General features: G+C 28.8%; 2 protein-coding genes across 2 annotated transcripts; one reads left to right on the top strand and one right to left on the bottom strand.

Moving 5' to 3' along the window:
* The first annotated feature begins 7,418 nt into the window (after window positions 1-7,418).
* On the top strand, window positions 7,419-8,971 carry MYB19 (myb domain protein 19). Its single transcript, XM_088125822.1, has 3 exons — window positions 7,419-7,691; window positions 7,786-7,915; window positions 8,519-8,971. Exons 1-3 carry the CDS (start codon window positions 7,553-7,555, stop codon window positions 8,961-8,963), a joined length of 714 nt encoding a protein of 237 aa, XP_087981948.1. The 5' UTR covers window positions 7,419-7,552; the 3' UTR covers window positions 8,964-8,971.
* Window positions 8,972-12,694: 3,723 nt separating this feature from the next.
* Window positions 12,695-16,144, bottom strand: LOC111025889 (remorin). The gene is made up of 5 exons (XM_022303796.2): window positions 15,872-16,144; window positions 15,569-15,619; window positions 14,826-14,913; window positions 13,673-13,754; window positions 12,695-13,175 (listed from the first exon to the last, which is right to left on the bottom strand). The coding sequence occupies exons 1-5, from the start codon at window positions 16,029-16,031 to the stop codon at window positions 12,981-12,983; spliced, it is 576 nt and encodes a 191-aa protein (XP_022159488.1). The 5' UTR covers window positions 16,032-16,144; the 3' UTR covers window positions 12,695-12,980.
* Window positions 16,145-19,779: the final 3,635 nt, after the last annotated feature.

The raw sequence follows: 19,779 nt of genomic DNA, 5'->3' as shown, positions 1-19,779 counted from the left end.
TTTAAAAGGGAGATAATTTGATCAGCATCATCCATTTGTTTAATTGTCCTCGAGTCAAGCAATTTACATAATTTTTGGGCAAGTACACTGGAAAATAAATAAATAGAAAATTCAAAATTTTTTATAAGCATATATTATAGGGGAAGTGGCTCTATTACATAATTTTTATATTTTTAATTATATCAGCCAAAAATGATTCTAGAAAACTCTTATTGAAATAAACTTTATATTATTTTGAGGTTATTAATCTTAACAAATCATAATTCAAATGTATATTGGTTTTTCTTTAGATCCCTTTGTCAATATATATATTTTTGGATACAAATTTAGTTACAAAATTTAAATGGATGTGTTTAATTTATCATTTTAACTTATATAAAAAAAATTTCAATTATATAGTTCAACCTTGAAGTAATCTCTATTATTAATTAATACTATTAACAAATAATATATATATATATTTTTTTACTACAACAATATGTGAGGTGTGACGATTCAAACATTTTGTTAGTTAGGGATTGCTTTAACCAGTTCAACTATGCTTAAATTGACATTAATAAATACTTTATTGATAAGTTTATTTTACAAATATTAGCTAATTTGGCATAATAGCATTCAAATAAAAGTTTGTTACAAATATTTTCAAACCGACCCTAACGATTTCCTTCCAGATTAACAAATTTTCTATTCTCATTTGTTTCAATAAAAAGAAAAGTAAAATAAATAAAATATTTTGAAAGGCAATTATATTATAGAATTCTTGAACCAAATAATATTCCCCACCACTAATTTACATAAATTATGTAAATGGTGGTTCCATATTTAATTAGAAATAAGAGGTACAAGATATTTTTGTTAAACAAGTGTTAATTCATTATTTTAACTTGTATTTTTAATTTAGTATTCTTAAAATAATCAAGTATCAAGTCGTGACAGAATGGACTTTTTTTCCATGAGACTACAAAACAATGAAAATATTTAATAAAACAATAATATTCTTTAAATAATTTCAACACATCTGTGTATATGTATAAGACGAGAATGCATCAATACATCATCAATGATTCCATTGTACCCTTAAGAATATTTAAAGAATTTGGTAAAACAAATTCATCATATTTAAATCATATCCCCTCCCAAAATTTGGCACGTGTAATATAAAAATAGCCACCCTTACCTTTTAATTCACCGAATTTCAATAAATAAATAAATAAATTTACTCCCAAATTTAGCGGGTATAAGAAACTTAATTTTGTGCGAAGCTTATTTTCAATTGAAATTAGAAGAAAAGTTAAAAATTTCAACGTGGAAGTATAAAGTTCAATTTGATGAAATAATTAAATTGAAAGCTTGTACTAAAAAAAAGAAAGCTGACGTTGAAAATTGGTACACCTTGTGGATCAAGTTTAGGATAAAAATTATATAAAATTTTAAGCTTTTTCAACTTTTGTTATAATACTTTCATTTTAGTGTAAACATAAAAATCAATTTGGTTATCGTTGTTATTTTGTGTGGATTCGAATATAAGAGAATTAAGGCATGATTGAGTGGAACCACCGTAGAATAAACTTAAAAATTCATGAGCCAATTGGATTTAAGCAAATTTTTAGTACAACATATTAGGGAGGAGATGTGAACTTACAACCTCTTGGTTGGAGGTATATGCCAATTAAACAACAAATATCTGATTTTAATGGGTGGAAAATGTACCTCCGCTTTGACAACAAATATCTAATTTTAATGGGTGGAAAATGACTTTTTTCTAAAAGAAAATCTCGTAGATAAGAGAAAAATCTTTTTCATAATCTTCCATTGATGAAAAAAGAATCAAAATTTGGGAGTGAAATTATTTATTGAAAAATATATATAGGACATTTAGATAAGGTGGGAAAAAGTATTTAAAATAGACTATGGGACAATGATTGATGAAGAAATGAATCCTTTTTTTAACTTGTCAAAGTCATCGATTCCTTGATGAAAACAAAGCGCGTGTTCAATTGATGCCACCTACCCCATGGAATGGAACGCATTTCGTAATTAAATTAAGGTTTAATTTTATTCTTTCGTTTAAACCAATACTCAAATGTATGGAAATTTCCAGAAAAATTATGAAAATTATTTAAATGAGTAAATAAGACTTTTATAGCAGCTTATTATTAAATATAATTCATCACTTTTAACTATCAAATCTAAAAGTATAAATAATATATTTATGGGAATATTGACGTAAAAAAGATCATGAAAATTGATGAAACTTATTTCAATTATTTATAATTATTATTATATAAAAATAATTGAATAAGATATGAAATATATCAGGATGACACAATTATACCAAATTTAACCTATAAAATTTTACTGTGCAAATGTGGTGTATAGGAGAGGGTATTGAAAAATTGAGACCAAGGTGTGTGAAGAAAATTTAGACGAGAAAAATAATATAATGGATGTGAAGAAGTAAAAGAAGAATATTGAGAATTTGAGATTGAGTTGTGAACGTGAATAAGTGAAATTAGTATAAAAAATAATCTTTTATTTAAAATCTTTAAACTTTAGATTTTATCTCCATACATAATTTTTTCTACTTTTAACTTATTAAATAAGGTGGTTTTAGAAACTCAATATGCATTTATCCCGGATCATTCTATAGCGACAACATTATCATTATCCATAAATATTTTCATGCTTTTTAAAAATTTAAAGACAAGAAGAGAGTTGAAACTTAATATAACCAAAGCCTTTAATTCGGATGGAGTGAAGTTTTTTTACGCAAGTTATGTTTTAGCTCGACTTTGATGAGAATTGAGATCATATAAGACATTGATTTTAAAGAGATGTTTGGTCACATTCTTATTTTTTGTTCTAGCTTTTGAAAAAAATTGCGTTTCCATCGTTTGTGTTCCTTGAAAAACGTTGTGAAAATTGTATACAAATTTTGGAAATATTAGAAACTCATTTATTTTGCTTGATTCCCATTCTAAAAAACATAAATACTAATAAGATCATAAAAAAATAAATACAACATAATTATTTTGAATTTTTATTTTAGAAAATTATCTTTCATTATATTTAAAATTTAAAATATTTATTTTAGTAAACAATGTAATTTGTAAACCTTGGTATTTAGAAAGTAACTAGTTTTTAATATGGTTTCTAAATTAACCATTTACTTGATATAAAAAAAAAAAAACCATTTAGTTGGGGACCAATTTGGTTCTTTTAATTGTTTAGTAACCAGTAAGCCAATTGGGTGATAGAGATTGAAGTCAAACGGACAGGGACAACCAGTTTAATTATGTTTGTCGGCAAGCCAAACTCCTTAATAATTGGAATAAATTTGGACTAAATATATGTTTTAGTTCGAGAAAGTTTTGTTCTTTATAAAATATTTATTAATATTAGTGGACCTCACGTCATTTTTAATATGAAATACAGACATAGTAAATACTGAAACATTTTGTGGCATAACATTGTCAAATTGTCGAAATTAATTCTAAAACTTATTAAACACAGTTTAGGAATTTGTTAGAACTTTTTCAAAAGTATAAAGATCGTATAACTCAACTTACCAATTTAAAAATTTTTGTAATTAAAACGAATAAGTTTACCAACTCTTAAAATTTAGGAGTAAACTTATAATCGAACCCCAAAAATATTATCTTTTTAAGTTTTACATATTTTTACTATTAGGAAAGGCAAAATTCTCAAGAGTCAAGTGAATAGGCAGGGCACAATTGACTTTGGCACACGCATCCTGTACCGTACAATGCCATTTTTTTTATCTTCAGTTCTGTGAAATTTTGACTTTTTTTTTTTCGCAGTTGTGAAATTTTGACTTTGTTTGTTTATTTATTTATTTTATTTTCTTATAAAATAAATCTGAAATAAATTTTTTGATCAGTCGTCACCAAGTTTGTAAATTTGTAAATGAAAATGTCCACCTTAGAGCAAGGAACTTAGAAATTGCATAAATACATATCCAACAAACGGGACCCTTTTTCCTGTAGTTTTTTTTCTATTAATTGTAAAATAAAACTAATTATTTTAAAATTAAAATTTAAAATATTGTAGTTTTAATTCAGGAAAAAATTAGGTAATTTTACCTCTCGGTGATGGTGACAACATTGGCGAAACTTACACGAGTGAGATCGTGATATAAGAGCCACAATAAGTGGGTAATGATTGTTCACTCTTTTTTTTTTTTAAATACAACATATGGGTGGATCGAACTCAAATTGATTTGATTGGATAATCAAATTGATTCACTCCATATCTATTTGATAGATTTATTTTTAAAACCATTTTTAAAATTTATAAATTAAAGAGTAAAAATTGAGAAATAACATTTTATGCTATCAGATTTTAAATTTGAAATTTTAAATGTAGAATTACATTAAAAAAAAGTTAAAATTTAGATAAATATATTTTTATATTATATACTCATTTCATTTTTGTTAAAGATAATGTAAAACATAATACACTATAAATTATACAATAAGGTAAGATAATAATTATAAAAAATTTATAATATATATACTAATAAATTCATTAATAATATTTTAGATTGAAGTGAATATTTAGTTGGTAATTACTACTAGTTTATAAATATATTACTAAATACATCTTGAACAATTTTTACATATGCTACTAAATACTTGTTAGAAAATACTAAAAAAATGAAATATAACTCTATTTGGTTGAATCCCCTCATTTGATTTCTATATTTAGATCACAAACCATACAAACTCTAAATTTTCAGTGTTGTATCTAAAATATTTTTTTCAATTTTATGTCTAATAGGTGTTAAACTTTTCAGTTCTTGAAATAATTTTGATTTTATGTCTAATAGATCATTGACTTATGATCTATTAAAAAAATATTGACTTATTAGAAATTTTTTAAAATTTATGGATCTATTAGACACTAAATTGATATAAGGTCAGGATTTCGTAAAATTGAAAGTTTATAGACCTATTAGATGCTTTCAAATTTTAGGCCCTAAGTTAAGCTATTAGATACAATTTAAAATTTAGGATCTATTAAACACAACCCGAAAGAAATTACTTTTACGACTAAACTAAAAAATTTAATCTTTAAAGTCCTAATAAGATTTTATGGTTTTACCTCAGGAAATTTAATGAGTTATTGGATGAAGTTTATCTTTAAATTTAGATGATTATTTTTATGATAATTTTTCGAAACTTTTTTTTAAGAAAAGAAAAAAAAAATTATTTAATAATTACACTTATTAAAATAATGATTAATTTAACTATTTTTAATTTTAAATAGTACTATGGAAAAAAGTTTATTAGTAATGGGTCAACTCAAAATATTAATTTTTTAGACTTTTTAATTTACGATTAAAATTTGTTATATGCCTATTTGATAAAGGTTTTGTTTGTATTTTTCTATTTCTAAGAATCATGCCTGCATAGTGGCAATTTTCTATATTTTATAATATATTTTTAAAATGTTTTAAAATTGTAGACAAATTTTAAAAATTGAAAATTAAATGTTTTAAAAACTATTTTGTTAGTTTTCAATTTTGACAAAGACTTAAAATGCTTTAAATAGTCAAGAATTTTTAAAAGTTGTCAATAAACAAGATTTATTTTAAAAAAATAGAAAACTAAAAAAAAAATAAAAGATGCTGTAGATGAAATATAGTTAAGATAACTATTTATTACAATAATTTAACTGGTGTAAATTAACAATTAGGTTAAATTACAATTTTTATTTCTCGAACTTTTAGACTTCTGTCTAATAGGTGTTCGTATTTTAGAAACTATTTAATAGATCTCTAAACTTTCAAATTTTGTGTCTAATAGATCCCTAAATTTTAAAAAATATTTTAATAGGTAGTTGAACTTTTATTTTTGTATTTGATATAGGTCCTTGACTTATCTAAACTTTTTTAAAAAACTAAACCATTTATTAGACATCAAATTAAATTTTGTGTGTAATAAAACTGGTTGATTTTAGAAATTGTACAATAAGTTAAAGGATTATTAGACACAAAATTATTATAGTTCACCGGAGCTAAACTTGCATTACAATTATCAAATAAAATAAAATAATTGTTGTTATCAAAGTTACCAATTAATTTTACACGTTTCTCTAATTTCTTGTACTAATTTTTTCTATAAAAATACACAAATACTTTTTTAAAAAATAAAGCTTTTGGGAACGCCACTCAATAAATATCTACTTTCAGCGACCTAATATAACATTAATATGTGTCCATCTGACAATTTGAGCACAACTTAATATATAGTTTAAAATACCTATGTAATATATATATATATATATATACCTAATTTAGCAACTTAACAAATATATGTTTGATATCATATTACAATGTATGATCAGCTTCGCATTTGTGATGCTTATGACATAGGATTCAAAGAGATTACTTTTGGTGACATTTGGAAAATGTTGTGAGTAATAAAAAATTAGGGAATCTTTTATTTTCTTGAGAAAATGCGCCCCTAACATTTCAGGACATTTTTTGAAGTTGGTTGAATTCCAATTTTCGTTGCTTCATGCTTAAAAATGTTATAAATAATGAAAAATTGTAAAACCCTATTTTTTTTTCCGTCAAAATCGTGCTTCCAACGTTTTATGACGGTTAATATGCTTTTTTCCCACCAAAATCATACCTCCAACCTTTAATGACAATATTTGACTATCATGGAATCAAATTTTTTTTTTCAATTTTGTGATAGTTTTTGAACGTCATGAATTTATAAAAATTCGTAAAGATAATATTTTTTTTCCAGCAAAAGTCGCACTCGAAACAATTTATGATTTTTTTTACTATTTATAACAATCATTTAATCTCATATTTGGTGTAAATGATAGTATAAAAACTTAGTTATTTTAAAAATCAAGAGAAAAATGGAATAGATTAGAAAGTTATAAAATTTAAATAATTTTATAGTGAGGTAGAAAAGAAAACAAGTATTTTTCAATATAATGAAGTAAAAAAGAAAACAAGTATTTTTCAAAAATATTTTACTAGTACGAGTGAGAACACTCGTTCAATTGGAAAAATTGACAATTCATTTTTTTTTTTACATTTCTTTTTTTGAGTTGTCAAATAAGATGGGTCCTCACCCATGAAGATCCAAATATTTTCAAAATGAGTGGAGAAGTAGGAAAGGCATAGAAAATTGGAATCCTTCTTCACTTGATGAAGTTTTTTTTTGTTTATGATTTCAATAATTATTATTAAATGTAGAGTGCAAAATAAGGAGTGGACGGCTCAAAATTAATCATGGATTTACTTTGACATTTGGAAACCCTAAACCAAACCCAATGAAATTAAAATAATTTTCAAAACCCAATAATTCCTCCTTCCAAAACCCATTTTTATTTTATATTTTTCAATCCCTAATTATTGTAATAAATCCCCTCTCTTTTATTTAATCCCTGTTGTGTCCGATGTGAATTTTGACCAACAATTTGGAGGTTTAAATACTGAAAAGGCTGAAGCTGAAGCCTCATTTTTGTTGATTGTCCAACGTTAATAATTTTGTGAAAATTAACGTTAATGGGGTGTGAAACCGCGTCGCATAGAGGAAAGGTGAAGCACAGGAAGGGGCTATGGTCGCCTGAGGAAGACCAGAGGCTGAGAAACTACATCCTCAACCATGGCCATGGCTGCTGGAGCTCTCTTCCTCTCAAGGCTGGTCAGTTTTTTTTTTTTTTTTTTTTTTTTTCCTTTCATTTTTCGGTATTGACATTAAATTAGCATTTTTGTTTTTGGTATGGAATGAATGGCAGGATTGGAGAGAAATGGAAAGAGCTGTAGATTGAGGTGGATGAATTACTTGAGGCCTGGCCTTAAAAGAGGCACGTTTTCGCAGCAAGAGGAAGATACAGTTCTTGGCCTTCATCACATCCTTGGAAACAAGTAACCCAAATCCTCTCTCTCCCTCTCTACTTTCTCACACCTAACCTTTTTAATCATAATTTATGACAACTTTTCAATGCTAATTAACTAAAACCCAAATCAAATCATCATTGGTCGGAAGTTCAAATCTCTAATTCCAAATTGAAAGAAAAGAACTATGTCGGGGCTTAAGTTTGACATTTTATGTAATATATAGCTAGGTGACGTTAGTATAGGAGCGTGGAAATTTATGAATAATAACAGTTTAATACTATTTTGATCCCTGTATTACTTTTGATTTAGTTCATTTTGGTATTCGTACTCTTAAAACATCCGTTTGTCATCCATTTTAGTTCAATCATTTTTATTTTTATCTATTTTTTTATTATAATTTTAGCATGACATTACAATAATAGTTCACTCAATTTATTGAAATGTATCCATAAATTGATTGCTTTTTAATCTGTATTAAAGAATTTCATCCATTGTTTTGTAAATAGGAAAATACAATAACCAATCCAAAGCTACGAAAAGTTATATGGAGTGTCTATGCCTCCTCCTCTAATTGTTTATTTTTTTATTTTTTGATTTAGACTAATTAATTAAATTGGGATTTTGGATCAGGTGGTCTCAAATAGCACAGCATTTGCCGGGAAGAACCGACAACGAAGTAAAGAACTTGTGGCATTCCTACCTTAAAAAGAAACTCCAAAAACCAAAATCGCCTCAAAACAACCAAACAATTTCCACAGCTAATTCAGATTCCAATTCAGATCACTCCGTGGATTCCCCGAAATGCCCTCTGCCCAGGCTCTTCTTCGCCGAGTGGCTCGCCGCCGCCGATGCCGACATCGCCGCCGCCGGAACTGGGCTTTCTCAGAGGTTGGGATCGGACGGCGGCCAACCCACGGCGGTGATCGATTCTCAGGATCAGATTTCAACCAATGGGTTGCTGAATTATGCTTCTGCTGGGGATGATGTGTGTGTTCAACTTCTTCACTTTGGGAATATTTTATGTATATTTGAGGATCAATTCAAATATATATTTCCAGTAAATATTGATTTGTGATTTTTTCTTTTTTTTTTTTTGAAATTTGTTTGATAAACTCTCATCCCATCAACCTAATTAAACCGTATGAATTAGGTTGGACTTGGTTCAAATAAATTAAAATGGAAGAATTGAGTTGATTCATGGCTTTTGAACTTAGGCGTGGGTAAGTAAATTTTAATCTTAAATTTTTAATTTCATTTATTTTAGCCTAGAAATTCAAGTAGTGTTGCAATTTTTTATTTCCTGTATTAATTAAAAAGTTTAGTTTGGAAGATTTCTAACTAGTTATGGTGTCGATTGAGACTATTTTTCGTAACTATCGATTGTTCTAATTGTGTATTGAGTGCTTTTAATTAGTTGGATTTGGGTATTATATTCTAACTAGTTATGGTGTCGATTGAGACCTATTGTGTATTATTTTTTTTCAGGATTTTGAGTGTTTTGTGAGTTAGAATTTTGTATCATTTGTTTTTTTTTTTGAATACATGTTGGGGAGAGAATTTGAACTCACAACATTTTGGTTGGAGGTATATGTTAATTATGATTGAGCTATGCTCGCTTTAGCAATTTTGTATGATTTTTTTTTGATACAAGCAATTTTGTATGATTTGTTGATTGGTTCATGAATAAATTTTATATTCTATCTTGAGGAGGATGAATTGCTAACACTCGGGTTTAAATGGATGAAATTAAAGATTAAAGTACACCTAAGTTTTGGGGTATGAACTTCATGCAAATTAGTTTAAGCGGAAAGAAACCAACTTGAAATTATTATTAATTAAAAAAATAAGAAAAACTACAAAAACTATCCTTCAACTTATAGATAATATTACAATCATACTCTAAAACTTTAACTAATGATGGTCAAAGTGAGCATAGCTCAACAATAATTGACATATATTCAACATGTGCCACTTACTATTGAGTTATTTAAAAGCAGACAAATTAAACTTATTTATGGTGAATCAAACCTCAAGCAAGTTGATGGAGATAATCAACAAGAAACACTAAAAGCAAATTGAAGAGTGTACATGAGGCATTTTTAAGCTCAAATAGAAACGGAAGAATGAAAGGCAAAAAAAAGGCAGCAAATCCAGATTCCAAAGGTGGAAAAACATGCTCTAAGTATATGTTTTGGAGTGAATTTTGTTAACGACAACGGTATCCCTCGTACCCGAGTATCTCCATAATGATATAATATTGTTCGCTTTGGGTATAGCCTACGACTTTACTTTTAGTTTTACCTAGAAGGCCTCATATCAATGGAGATAATTGTTTTTTCTTATATACTATGGATCACTCATTTCCCTAACTGAAACTTGTTTGTACTCCTTACAAACCAACAAAATTCCTGTGAAAATATACCATTTAACAATTCAAATGGACTAAAAACTGAGTTAAATTCAAGATGGTACATATGACATGAATTATACGAGGGTTGCGATAGAAAAAGAACAACAGAAGAAAGAGATTTTGCTTCTCGGGTAGGTGTCTTTGAGCAATTTTTGGGAGCTGATGACTCGTGAAAATGGGCTCAAAATTAGACAAAACTGTAGATTTCATATATATAATGACGTATGAGAGAGGAAACAACAAAAATAACAACCAAAAGTGGCAGAAAAACACGAACCAAAAGAGGCAGTACCCACAAAAATTCAGAAAAACTGAGTGATTCGTGCTCTAGTAAGGTGAACTTGGACGATTTCCAGGAGCTGACAGCTTCCGAAAATAGGCTACAAATTGGACAAAAATGTAGATACTATAAGGGTAATGAAGTATGAGAGCGGAAACAATAAACAGAACCACGAAATAAGAGTGAAAACACGAGCAAAAAATGTGACAGCAACATCAATATCCCAAGAACAGGGGATTTTTAGTGCGAGTGGAGGTTTTCAAGGAATCATTTTGAGCTCAATACTGACCAAAATTGGAGTAAAACCAAAGCCAAATGAAAGATATATATATGTTTTTTACTGCCACAGAGCTTCTTAAGACATGTACTAGTGGACAGGGCTGCACAAGCGCTTGAGTTAGCAGGTACAGTCAACTCTGCAGTTACAGAAAACTTGGTTTGAATCAGTTGGAGTGAGCTTAGTTTAGAATGGAATCTTGGTTAGCCAGATGAATATGCAAGTTTAGACTCCCAAATTGATACCCAAAAGCTGCAATGAAGAATGGTTAAGGGACAAAGGAGCCAAAGTAGCAGAAGATTAATGTGCTATACATTTTGAGCAAGCTTTTTCCAGCAGCTGCTATGACGTTTATGGGGCCTCCATGGACGTGCAACCAAGCTTTTTTTCTTTTCCTCTTGTTCTTTTTCCTTTTAGCTTCAAATGGAGTACAATTTGAAGGTCTTTGAAGAAAGTTATGAGGGGTTAAATTAGGTTGACAGAAAAATGAAAAAACACAGCAGCAGTTTTCCTCAACCTTTGCATGAACAGGATTGAACCAAAAACGAATAAAAAGAATGTGAGCATCTAAGGGGTTCGTGTTGAAGAAGCACAAAAAATGAAGTAAAACAAGATATATACCTAACCTTATAGTCTAAGGCTATACCTATGAAAACCTTAATGAAATGGTTTCGAAATACTATACATTTTTCTATTTACTGCTTGACACATCAGTATTGTATTAAAAATAACGTGAGGTCCACGGGATGGTGACATTTTGTTTATGCGGAGAGGCTTGAGAATGGAGAATGCACCTGTCCCCAACCGGCCTAGTTGCTAACCCTATAGAGGGGTGAGGGGAGAAGGGTTTTCGTCTTTTTAATTTGATGTCATATTTTTTTCTTCCTACATCTACATTAAAAAAATATTAATAAAAATAGTCAAATCAATTACTACTACCATCCAAAAAGTGACTTGAATAATTTTTTAAATTTACTTTTCAAAACTTAAGGATCAAAAAGTGCAACTTTTTAGAATATCAAGAGACTTATTTTTCAAAATTCAAAGACTAAAAATATACAATTTTTTAGTACAACAATATGTATGAATGAAGATTCGAACCTAAGACTTTATGATTGAAAATATATGTATAGTTTAACTATATCTAGATTTGTGAAATTTTATTTATTTATTTAGTACATATTTTATTTATTTTAATTATGCTCAATTAATAAGATGAGAACCGAAGTTGAAAACTGTGTTCTAACTAAACTATCAACCTAAACCTAATTGATATTTATTTTCAATTAAAAAATTGTAAATTTGAATTCCTGATAAAAGAAAAAAAAAGCTAAGTTGTATAGTTGAGTTGTCACGTAGATAATGTCCAAAACTGTAAAATCTAATTTTCAGTCAAATCAGTCAGCTGAAGTTTGTCTCTTCCAATATTCTTATCTAGTTTTCTTGTTGACCTAAAAAATTATTTTGTTTCAAAGAAATTACAGACAGTTTAGATTAAAATTATTGACATAACTTTTAAAAGAGTGAGAAATATTCTAAAAATCATATTAATTAATTTTTTTTATAGCGTTTGACTAATTTGTCAAAAACGCTTTTAAAACTTCAAAAAAAAAAAAAAAATCTTTAGGCTATATTTAGAAAGGAAGCACTTTCTCTATGTCCAGAAGCATTTTGAAATAATTTTGAATATATGTATTTGTATATAGACTTGAACTTTAAGGATGTTTTTGAAAATAGATTACAAAGCAAAAGATTTTTCCTTTATTAAAAAAGCAAAATTTCAATAAAAGAAAGCAAAAACAACATTGTTGTCAAAAGAACATGAACAGAAAAGTAGAATTCACAAACATTTCACATCTGGTTCTGTTGCAATAATTAAATTATAATCACTATAACAATATTGATTTACATTCAAATTAATCTTCCTCCAAATATCATATTCACAACAAACACTTTAAACCTTCACTAAGCACACAAATAATTAAATCAACACAACCAACAGTTCCTTCCATCACACAGAAGAACACATGTAATAATTAATCAACACCCAAATGAGAGATGAACTGGTGAAGATTTTCACTTTCCGGTACAGTATGATCGGTGTCGGTCAAGACGACGTTCAGCTCTAGAAGCAGCCGAGAAGCTTCTTCGGGGCGGTACCGGTGGCACGGTACTTGGCAGCCGTCTCCTCCGCCTTGAGAAGATCTTCTCCGCGCTTGGCTTCGATTATTGCCCTCTTCTCCTCTGCTGTTTTGTGGAGCAGAGCAATTTTGTTCTTCATTTTCTCAATGTATTCAGCCTTCTTCTTCTCCAAACTTTCCTGCTCAAAAGTTTGTTTACTATCAAAACAAGAGCACTCCCAGACTACTAATCAGCCATATCTATAATTCTCTGCTTCCACCAAAATATCCCCATATTTCATGAAATATCGATTAACTTCTCCTTATTGATGTCAAAATCTTGAATATATAGAAATATTGACATATCTACAAAGATATAATTCTTGGGTCTAGGCCATCCGAGCATAGCTCAAGTGGATAAGCCATGTATTACAATCCTTAAGGTTGATGGTTCGATTTCTCCCCTCAATTACTAAATTCCTTGATCCAGATGCAACCAGAACAGTAAAAGTTATCAAGACGATAATAAAAATGGAATAAATAGTTCACTAAGCTTTATATCATAAGCGATGAGGAAAATCACGAGTTTATTTATAAGCATCTTTCATTCGAGCTAGTTTGAATGGAGCCCAAAGATAAATGCGTATCTGATTAAACTCAAAGTGGACAATATTAAAGTAATATGAAGATTTGATACCTCAATCTTCTTTAACTCAGCCTCAACAGATGCTTTCTTGCTATTCTCCCATGCCACAACAGAAGATAGCTTTTTGTGTGCTCTGCTCAAGGAGTTTCAGTTGCAAAACAAATTAACACATGCTCAAAAGTCACTTTTAACCTCTAAAACTAAATACTTTATGAAAAACTACATGAGATTTTTCTTTTTCTTTACAAATTTACAAGTGGGGTTGGGAAATTTTGAACTCTCAATGATGAGTAATTGAAATCAACTGAGTTCAACTATCACCAACCATCATCATACAGCTAGGATATTCTCATATTAGGTGTGGCAGTAGAATTTGTTCTTAGTTTTTATTCTTTGAAAAATTAATGCCCTAGTTTGAGAACACTATGTTTTCAAAATCTAAGCTAAATTTTAAGTATTAAAAAAAAAATTTCAACCGTCACAATTGCACTCTGATTAGGCTCGTAGAATAATTTTTTGAGGCACTTGCTTCCACCCACAAGCAAATAAGCAAACTCAAAATGAGACTGCCCATAGCACAATGAACTATATTGCAACCTTCCCACGTTTACGAAAAATGGTTTTAGAAAACGTAACTCAAAACGAGACAGCCAATAGCACAATGGACTATATCTTTACGAACATACGGTTTTAGAAAATATTTTGGAAAAAGTTGGAAAGTATTTTAGAAAGCATGTTGCAAGCTTTAAAGCAAAACGCAATATAAGATAAACATCAGCTTTATGGCATACAACAGAAGGAAAAAAAAAAGTTCTAAAAAACTATAATTTCTAAAATTACAAAATTAGAAATGAAATCCTTATCAATGGGGCTTAAATTTATTGCTGACAATTTCTTTGTTTTATTTTTTATTTTTTTAACTTTAAAACTACTTTTGAATCTTAACCAAACTTCAAACTTCAAACATATACATTTCAGAAGCTACTTTTAAAGTTTGAAGACTTCACAAACAAAGTATTTTTTCTTTATATATATTTGTTTTAAATGGGTAAGATTTGAACAAAATGTTTCGAAACAAAATATTTACAGTTTCAAAAGATAGAAACCAAAAAGAGTAGAAAAATGTCATTAAGGAAAAGAATGAAAATAGAATTTTAAAATGGTGTGAAATTTGAATAGAAGAAAAAGCCGAATAGAATCTTACTTGTTCTCAGCCTTTGACTTTTCACTTTCCTCCCAAGCCTTGATCAGTGACATCCTCTTCTCTGTCGCAACTTTTGCCAGCACAGTATCTGAACAAATCAAATTTTAAATTACTCACTCAAAATAAATTAGTTTTAAATCCTATTTTATTCATCTTCTTTCATAATTACTTATTTTCTATCTTGTAGATTCAGTTTACATGTTAAAACAATTATTAAATACTATTTTTGTTCTCCCTTTTACTATTCAAATATATTCATTTGAGTCACTTTCAAAACGTTCGATTTCATCTCTTCAAAATGAGATTAGTTTGTCCATGTACTTTTAAAATTGTCACCAGTTAAAGTAGAAAACATTGGAAATGAAACAAAACTACAAGAACATAGATGAGAAAAGTATTTAAACCTGCCTAAACTTTGCTAAATTGAATAAATAAAAGATATTCTTAAAAATAATTCTGACTAAAATAAAAACAATTTTGAATATGGATTAAAAAACAAAGCATAATTTGTGGGAACAGATACCATAAATAGTATGAATGGACCCAAAATGTTCATGGTATTCTATTTTAGCCTAAACATTTTCCATATTCGCTGATGATTTTTTTAGTGTCCCAATAAGATTTATATTACGTAGCACAGAAACAATTAAAATATATATTTAAAAAAAATTATATATCAAATTCGAGAAAAAAAAAAGAAAAGAAAAATAAAAATAAAAAGATAGGGTTATCGTTATGAAGACCTCTGTTTACAGAACCCTCGGCGCTTTTCGGCTCAGCTGCTTCTGGAACCTCTGCAGAAAATAAATAAATAATTAATTAATTAATTAATTAATTGAGCGGTGTTTGGGTGGTTGGAAATAGTTTGATTAATTTTCTTGGAGTTTTCTCGGGAACCAAACAGAAGACAGAAAAAGGCGAAATAAAAACAAAAAAGAAACCCCTTTCCCAAATTAAAATTTAATCGAAACCCAGAACAGAGATGGAGGCAGCCCCAAGATATTTTAATTGTTAACAATTAAGAGAGAGGGAAAAGGATTATTTACTTTCAACTAGGACGAGGGCTTTGGAGTCATCGGCCGGCTTGTCCTCAGCCGGTGGCGGCGGCGGAGGTGGTGGAATTACGGTTTTCTCCTCGGCGACGTCTTTGGGGACTTCTTCGGCCGGCGGCGGAGTGGATTCGGGGTTCTTGGATTCCTCTGCCATGGGTGTGAGCTCGAAAGTGGTGAAAATGGAATTTCCAAAATGGGAAGAGACAAGAGAGAGAGAGAGAGAGAGAGTTGTTAAATAATATAGTTGAAGAAAGTGTTGTGTTGTGTTGGAGGTTTGAAAACTGAGCTGGATGATGCCTACACATGACTTAATGTGAGTTGGCATTTTGTCCAACACTCCAAGGAGAAACTAAAAAAAAAAAAAGGAACTTAATTTTATTTTTTGGTTTAAATACTCGTTTTAATCCCTATATTTTTTTCTTCTTTTTTGGTTTCTAAACTTCCGGCACGTTTGGTTTCTATAATTTTAACTTTTATTAATCTCCTAGGAACATATGAACATAAGTGAATAGTAAGTGATATCTATTTCTTTTTTTTAGGTCGAAAGTTCAACCCTTCATATACCAAATGGTTGGAAGTTCGATCCCCATATCCTCAAATTATTGTACTGAAAAAAAAAATCTGTTCATCTTATTTTCAAATTTTTTTCAAGGGTGAGATACTGAAAATTCGATCTTTCAGATAATAATAGATATTTTATCTTATGATGTTTAGTTAACGATTTCCGGGCTTCTTAATTCCATATTATTATTTTCTAAATAGGTCAAACAATTAAGAGAAATTTTATTAAATAATTTTCTTTTTCTAGTACAACAAAGATAAAGTAGGAGGATTTGATCTTCCAATCTCAAATAGAAGAGTAGATATCATTTATCGTTGGAATATGATTCTCTTGACCATTAAATGACTTACATTTTTTTTAATCAAAGTTCTACTATTTATATCATACAAAAACTGTCAAAATTTTTCGATACCCCAATATAATATACTTTGTACTAAAAAAACTGTCCAAAATTAAATATAATATCTTTTGGTTTCCTTTTTGTTTTTGTAAAATATCTTTTTTTTTATTTTGTTTTTGGAGAATATCTATTATTTTTTATTGTCAGTAAGATACTGTATTTTTTTGGTCATATTTTTATTTAATCAATAAGCAATAAATTTATTTCTAAATATAAAGAACGGTAAATAAATATTATATTACTTTATCCATTCTAAATTTGGAGATTCTTTTCCCACTTTGTTATTGGTTATGAATGGATGGTATTGGTAAAACCAATAAGTAATAACGGCTCTACTTTCTTGAAGTTTTTATTATTGAAAATTAATGCTCGTTAAATGACACAATTCATTATATTGATACGCAAAGTAACTAATTAGGTCAGAAAATTTTCTAAAACAAAAAATGCAAACAATTAATAATAGATTTCAATTTTCCAAAATGGATTAAGGGTTATAAGCAAATTTTGTAATGGTTTTTATAAAATTTTCCTTCCTTTTTTTTTTCCTCCTCATTACTAATTTTTTAAAATCTCTTGACGTTCCCCAATTAATATTGAACTTTGTTTGAATTTTCTTTACAAATCCAATAAATCCATCGAGATCTTTCCAATCTTGCTCAAGACTAGCTCCCTATGGGCACTTATTTCATCAAACTCAAGAGGTTGCGGAATGAATTAGTTTACCATCGACCTTCCTGTTCTTGTGGCCTCTGCAATTGTGGTGAAATGAAAACTTTGATCCATCATTTTTAGATGGAATATGTTATGACTTTTCTTATAGGTTTAAATGAATTATTGGCTCAAATTCTCCTCGTGGAACCATAACCAAGCATTAATATCTATTAATAACCAATTCAACTTCATGTTTTCTGTTTATTTAAAAACGTTTTTTAAATCTAAGTAAATTTTTTTTAAAAAAAGTAGCTTTTAAAAATAGGTTTTTGTTTTTCAAAAATCTTTTTTTTTCTTCTAATGTTCAACTTCTTTTTTTCTTTGGCAGATTTCTCTATGACAAACTTCTTTCTCATTAAATAAACCCAATTTTCTTTTAATGGTTCAATCGTTAATGTCGTGGTTTGGTAAGCATGCAAATTAATATTAGGTCAAATGCCTCTCTATTCAACATGTTTGTTAGCTTGAAACTTTTGTTCTAGCTTAGACAAATTATAATGGTTCGTCTGAGACATCATGATACAAAATGTATTTCGATAAAGGTTGGCCCTAAAATTTAGAGTTACAGTCATTATTCGACACCAAACATCAACAAAAAATTAAAGTATACTAATTCGAGTATAGCTCCATGAATACGAGATTTGTTATCATATAAAAAAAAGTTGATGATTAAATTTATTTATCGCTACAATTGTGGAATTTAAGGGAAAAAATATATAAGACTATTATGAAATGGAGGTTAGATTTGGAGCTGCAGTTAATTTAGATAAGAGCTGGGAAAACATGTGAAAGTTGTCAGTTTTGTTTTTCTTTTGTTTTTTTTTTTATTTTTAACTAGATATCTTGTCAGTTGTCAGCCGAAGTCTTTAGCATAATTAATTAATTAATTTCTAATTTTGAAGGTAGAGCAATTTAAGACCACAACTTGATTGAGGATATATTATCTCCACAAATTACCCATCACACCAAGCAATAATAATCACATAATTGAATACCACCATTCTTGTCCATTCAATTTGACATTCCCATATTCAACCTACATATCTAAAGATTGAAGCTATGTTTTTTGATTCTGAACTTTCTGACCTGAAATTTTGTGTGATCCTTATATGTGGCTAATGAAACGTGGACGTCAAGTTTATATCAAACAACGTTTAGACAGAGGGCTAGGGCGCTATAAGAAAATTGTACGAGATGACCTAAATTTTTGTTCGCTTGTAAAATTTGTCTAGTTTTTCTTTTTAAAACTTGATTTTCTAATCTTTTACAGAGTCATCTACCTATCACGTTCCTTGCTCCTCATTCATTTCTTCCTATGAAATAACACATTTTGTTATTTCACCCACTAATTCAATACCTTCCACTCGGATCGTTTTTCTATCTTCATGGAAAAAAACCTATATTTTTTTAATTGGGCTTTCCTTCTTCCCTGCCAACGTACAAAAAATAAGCTGATCGATTGTGGAAATTCGTTTAATAGTTTCTTCCCACTCGACACGTAGAACACCCAAAAAATTTACATAGATAAAAATAAATTTGAAGACAAAATGATATAGAGAGAGGGTAGGAATGGTTGCGGTCGGTGTATGTTGTAGAAACTGCTTATCCCAAGTGTATGGATCATGTTTTAATAAAAGTGTGAAAGTCAATACCAATATCGTCCTCTGGATTGGGTTTCAAGTTCAGCTCAATTTTATTTAGAGAATAAAATCCGAATAAGAGATTATAGAATAAACAAATAAACATATACAATAATATAGAGAAAATAAATGGGAATAAAGATCCTAGAGAATTGATTTCACCTATTAAATCTATGAATCAATTAATTAATTACTCAAGGTTGAATTAACTATTAATTCCAAAGAATACTAACTCTCAAATCTCAACTACCTGTTCTTAGCGCAGACTAATTCTCTCTACTAATTAAGAAATCAATATCTCTGTATAGTTTAAATAACAAGTAAGAATTTTAATGAATAAGTCTTTTGACGGCCTCTAAAGAAAATATAAATTTCTCAATCTTAAAATTTTTTTAGTTATATATCTCAATTCTAACACTAAAACATCTCTCCCGAGCTCAAGATTTTAAATCTAAGATCATTCAAGTTTATCAGTAGATTAAAAGCTAACATAGAGAAGCATAAATAGAACACTCAAACTCATTCAATTAAGAGAATCAAGCAATGCCAAAGTGAACATGCAGTAATTGACATATATTTCCAACCAAGA

The sequence above is a fragment of the Momordica charantia genome (genome assembly GCF_013281855.1).
Source record: "Momordica charantia cultivar OHB3-1 chromosome 6 unlocalized genomic scaffold, Mcharantia_2.0 BLBB01000006.1, whole genome shotgun sequence".
NCBI classification, from domain to species: Eukaryota; Viridiplantae; Streptophyta; class Magnoliopsida; order Cucurbitales; family Cucurbitaceae; genus Momordica; species Momordica charantia.
The sequence above is the reverse complement of the archived record's forward strand: the minus strand, read 5'-3'. Positions and strand labels throughout refer to the sequence as shown.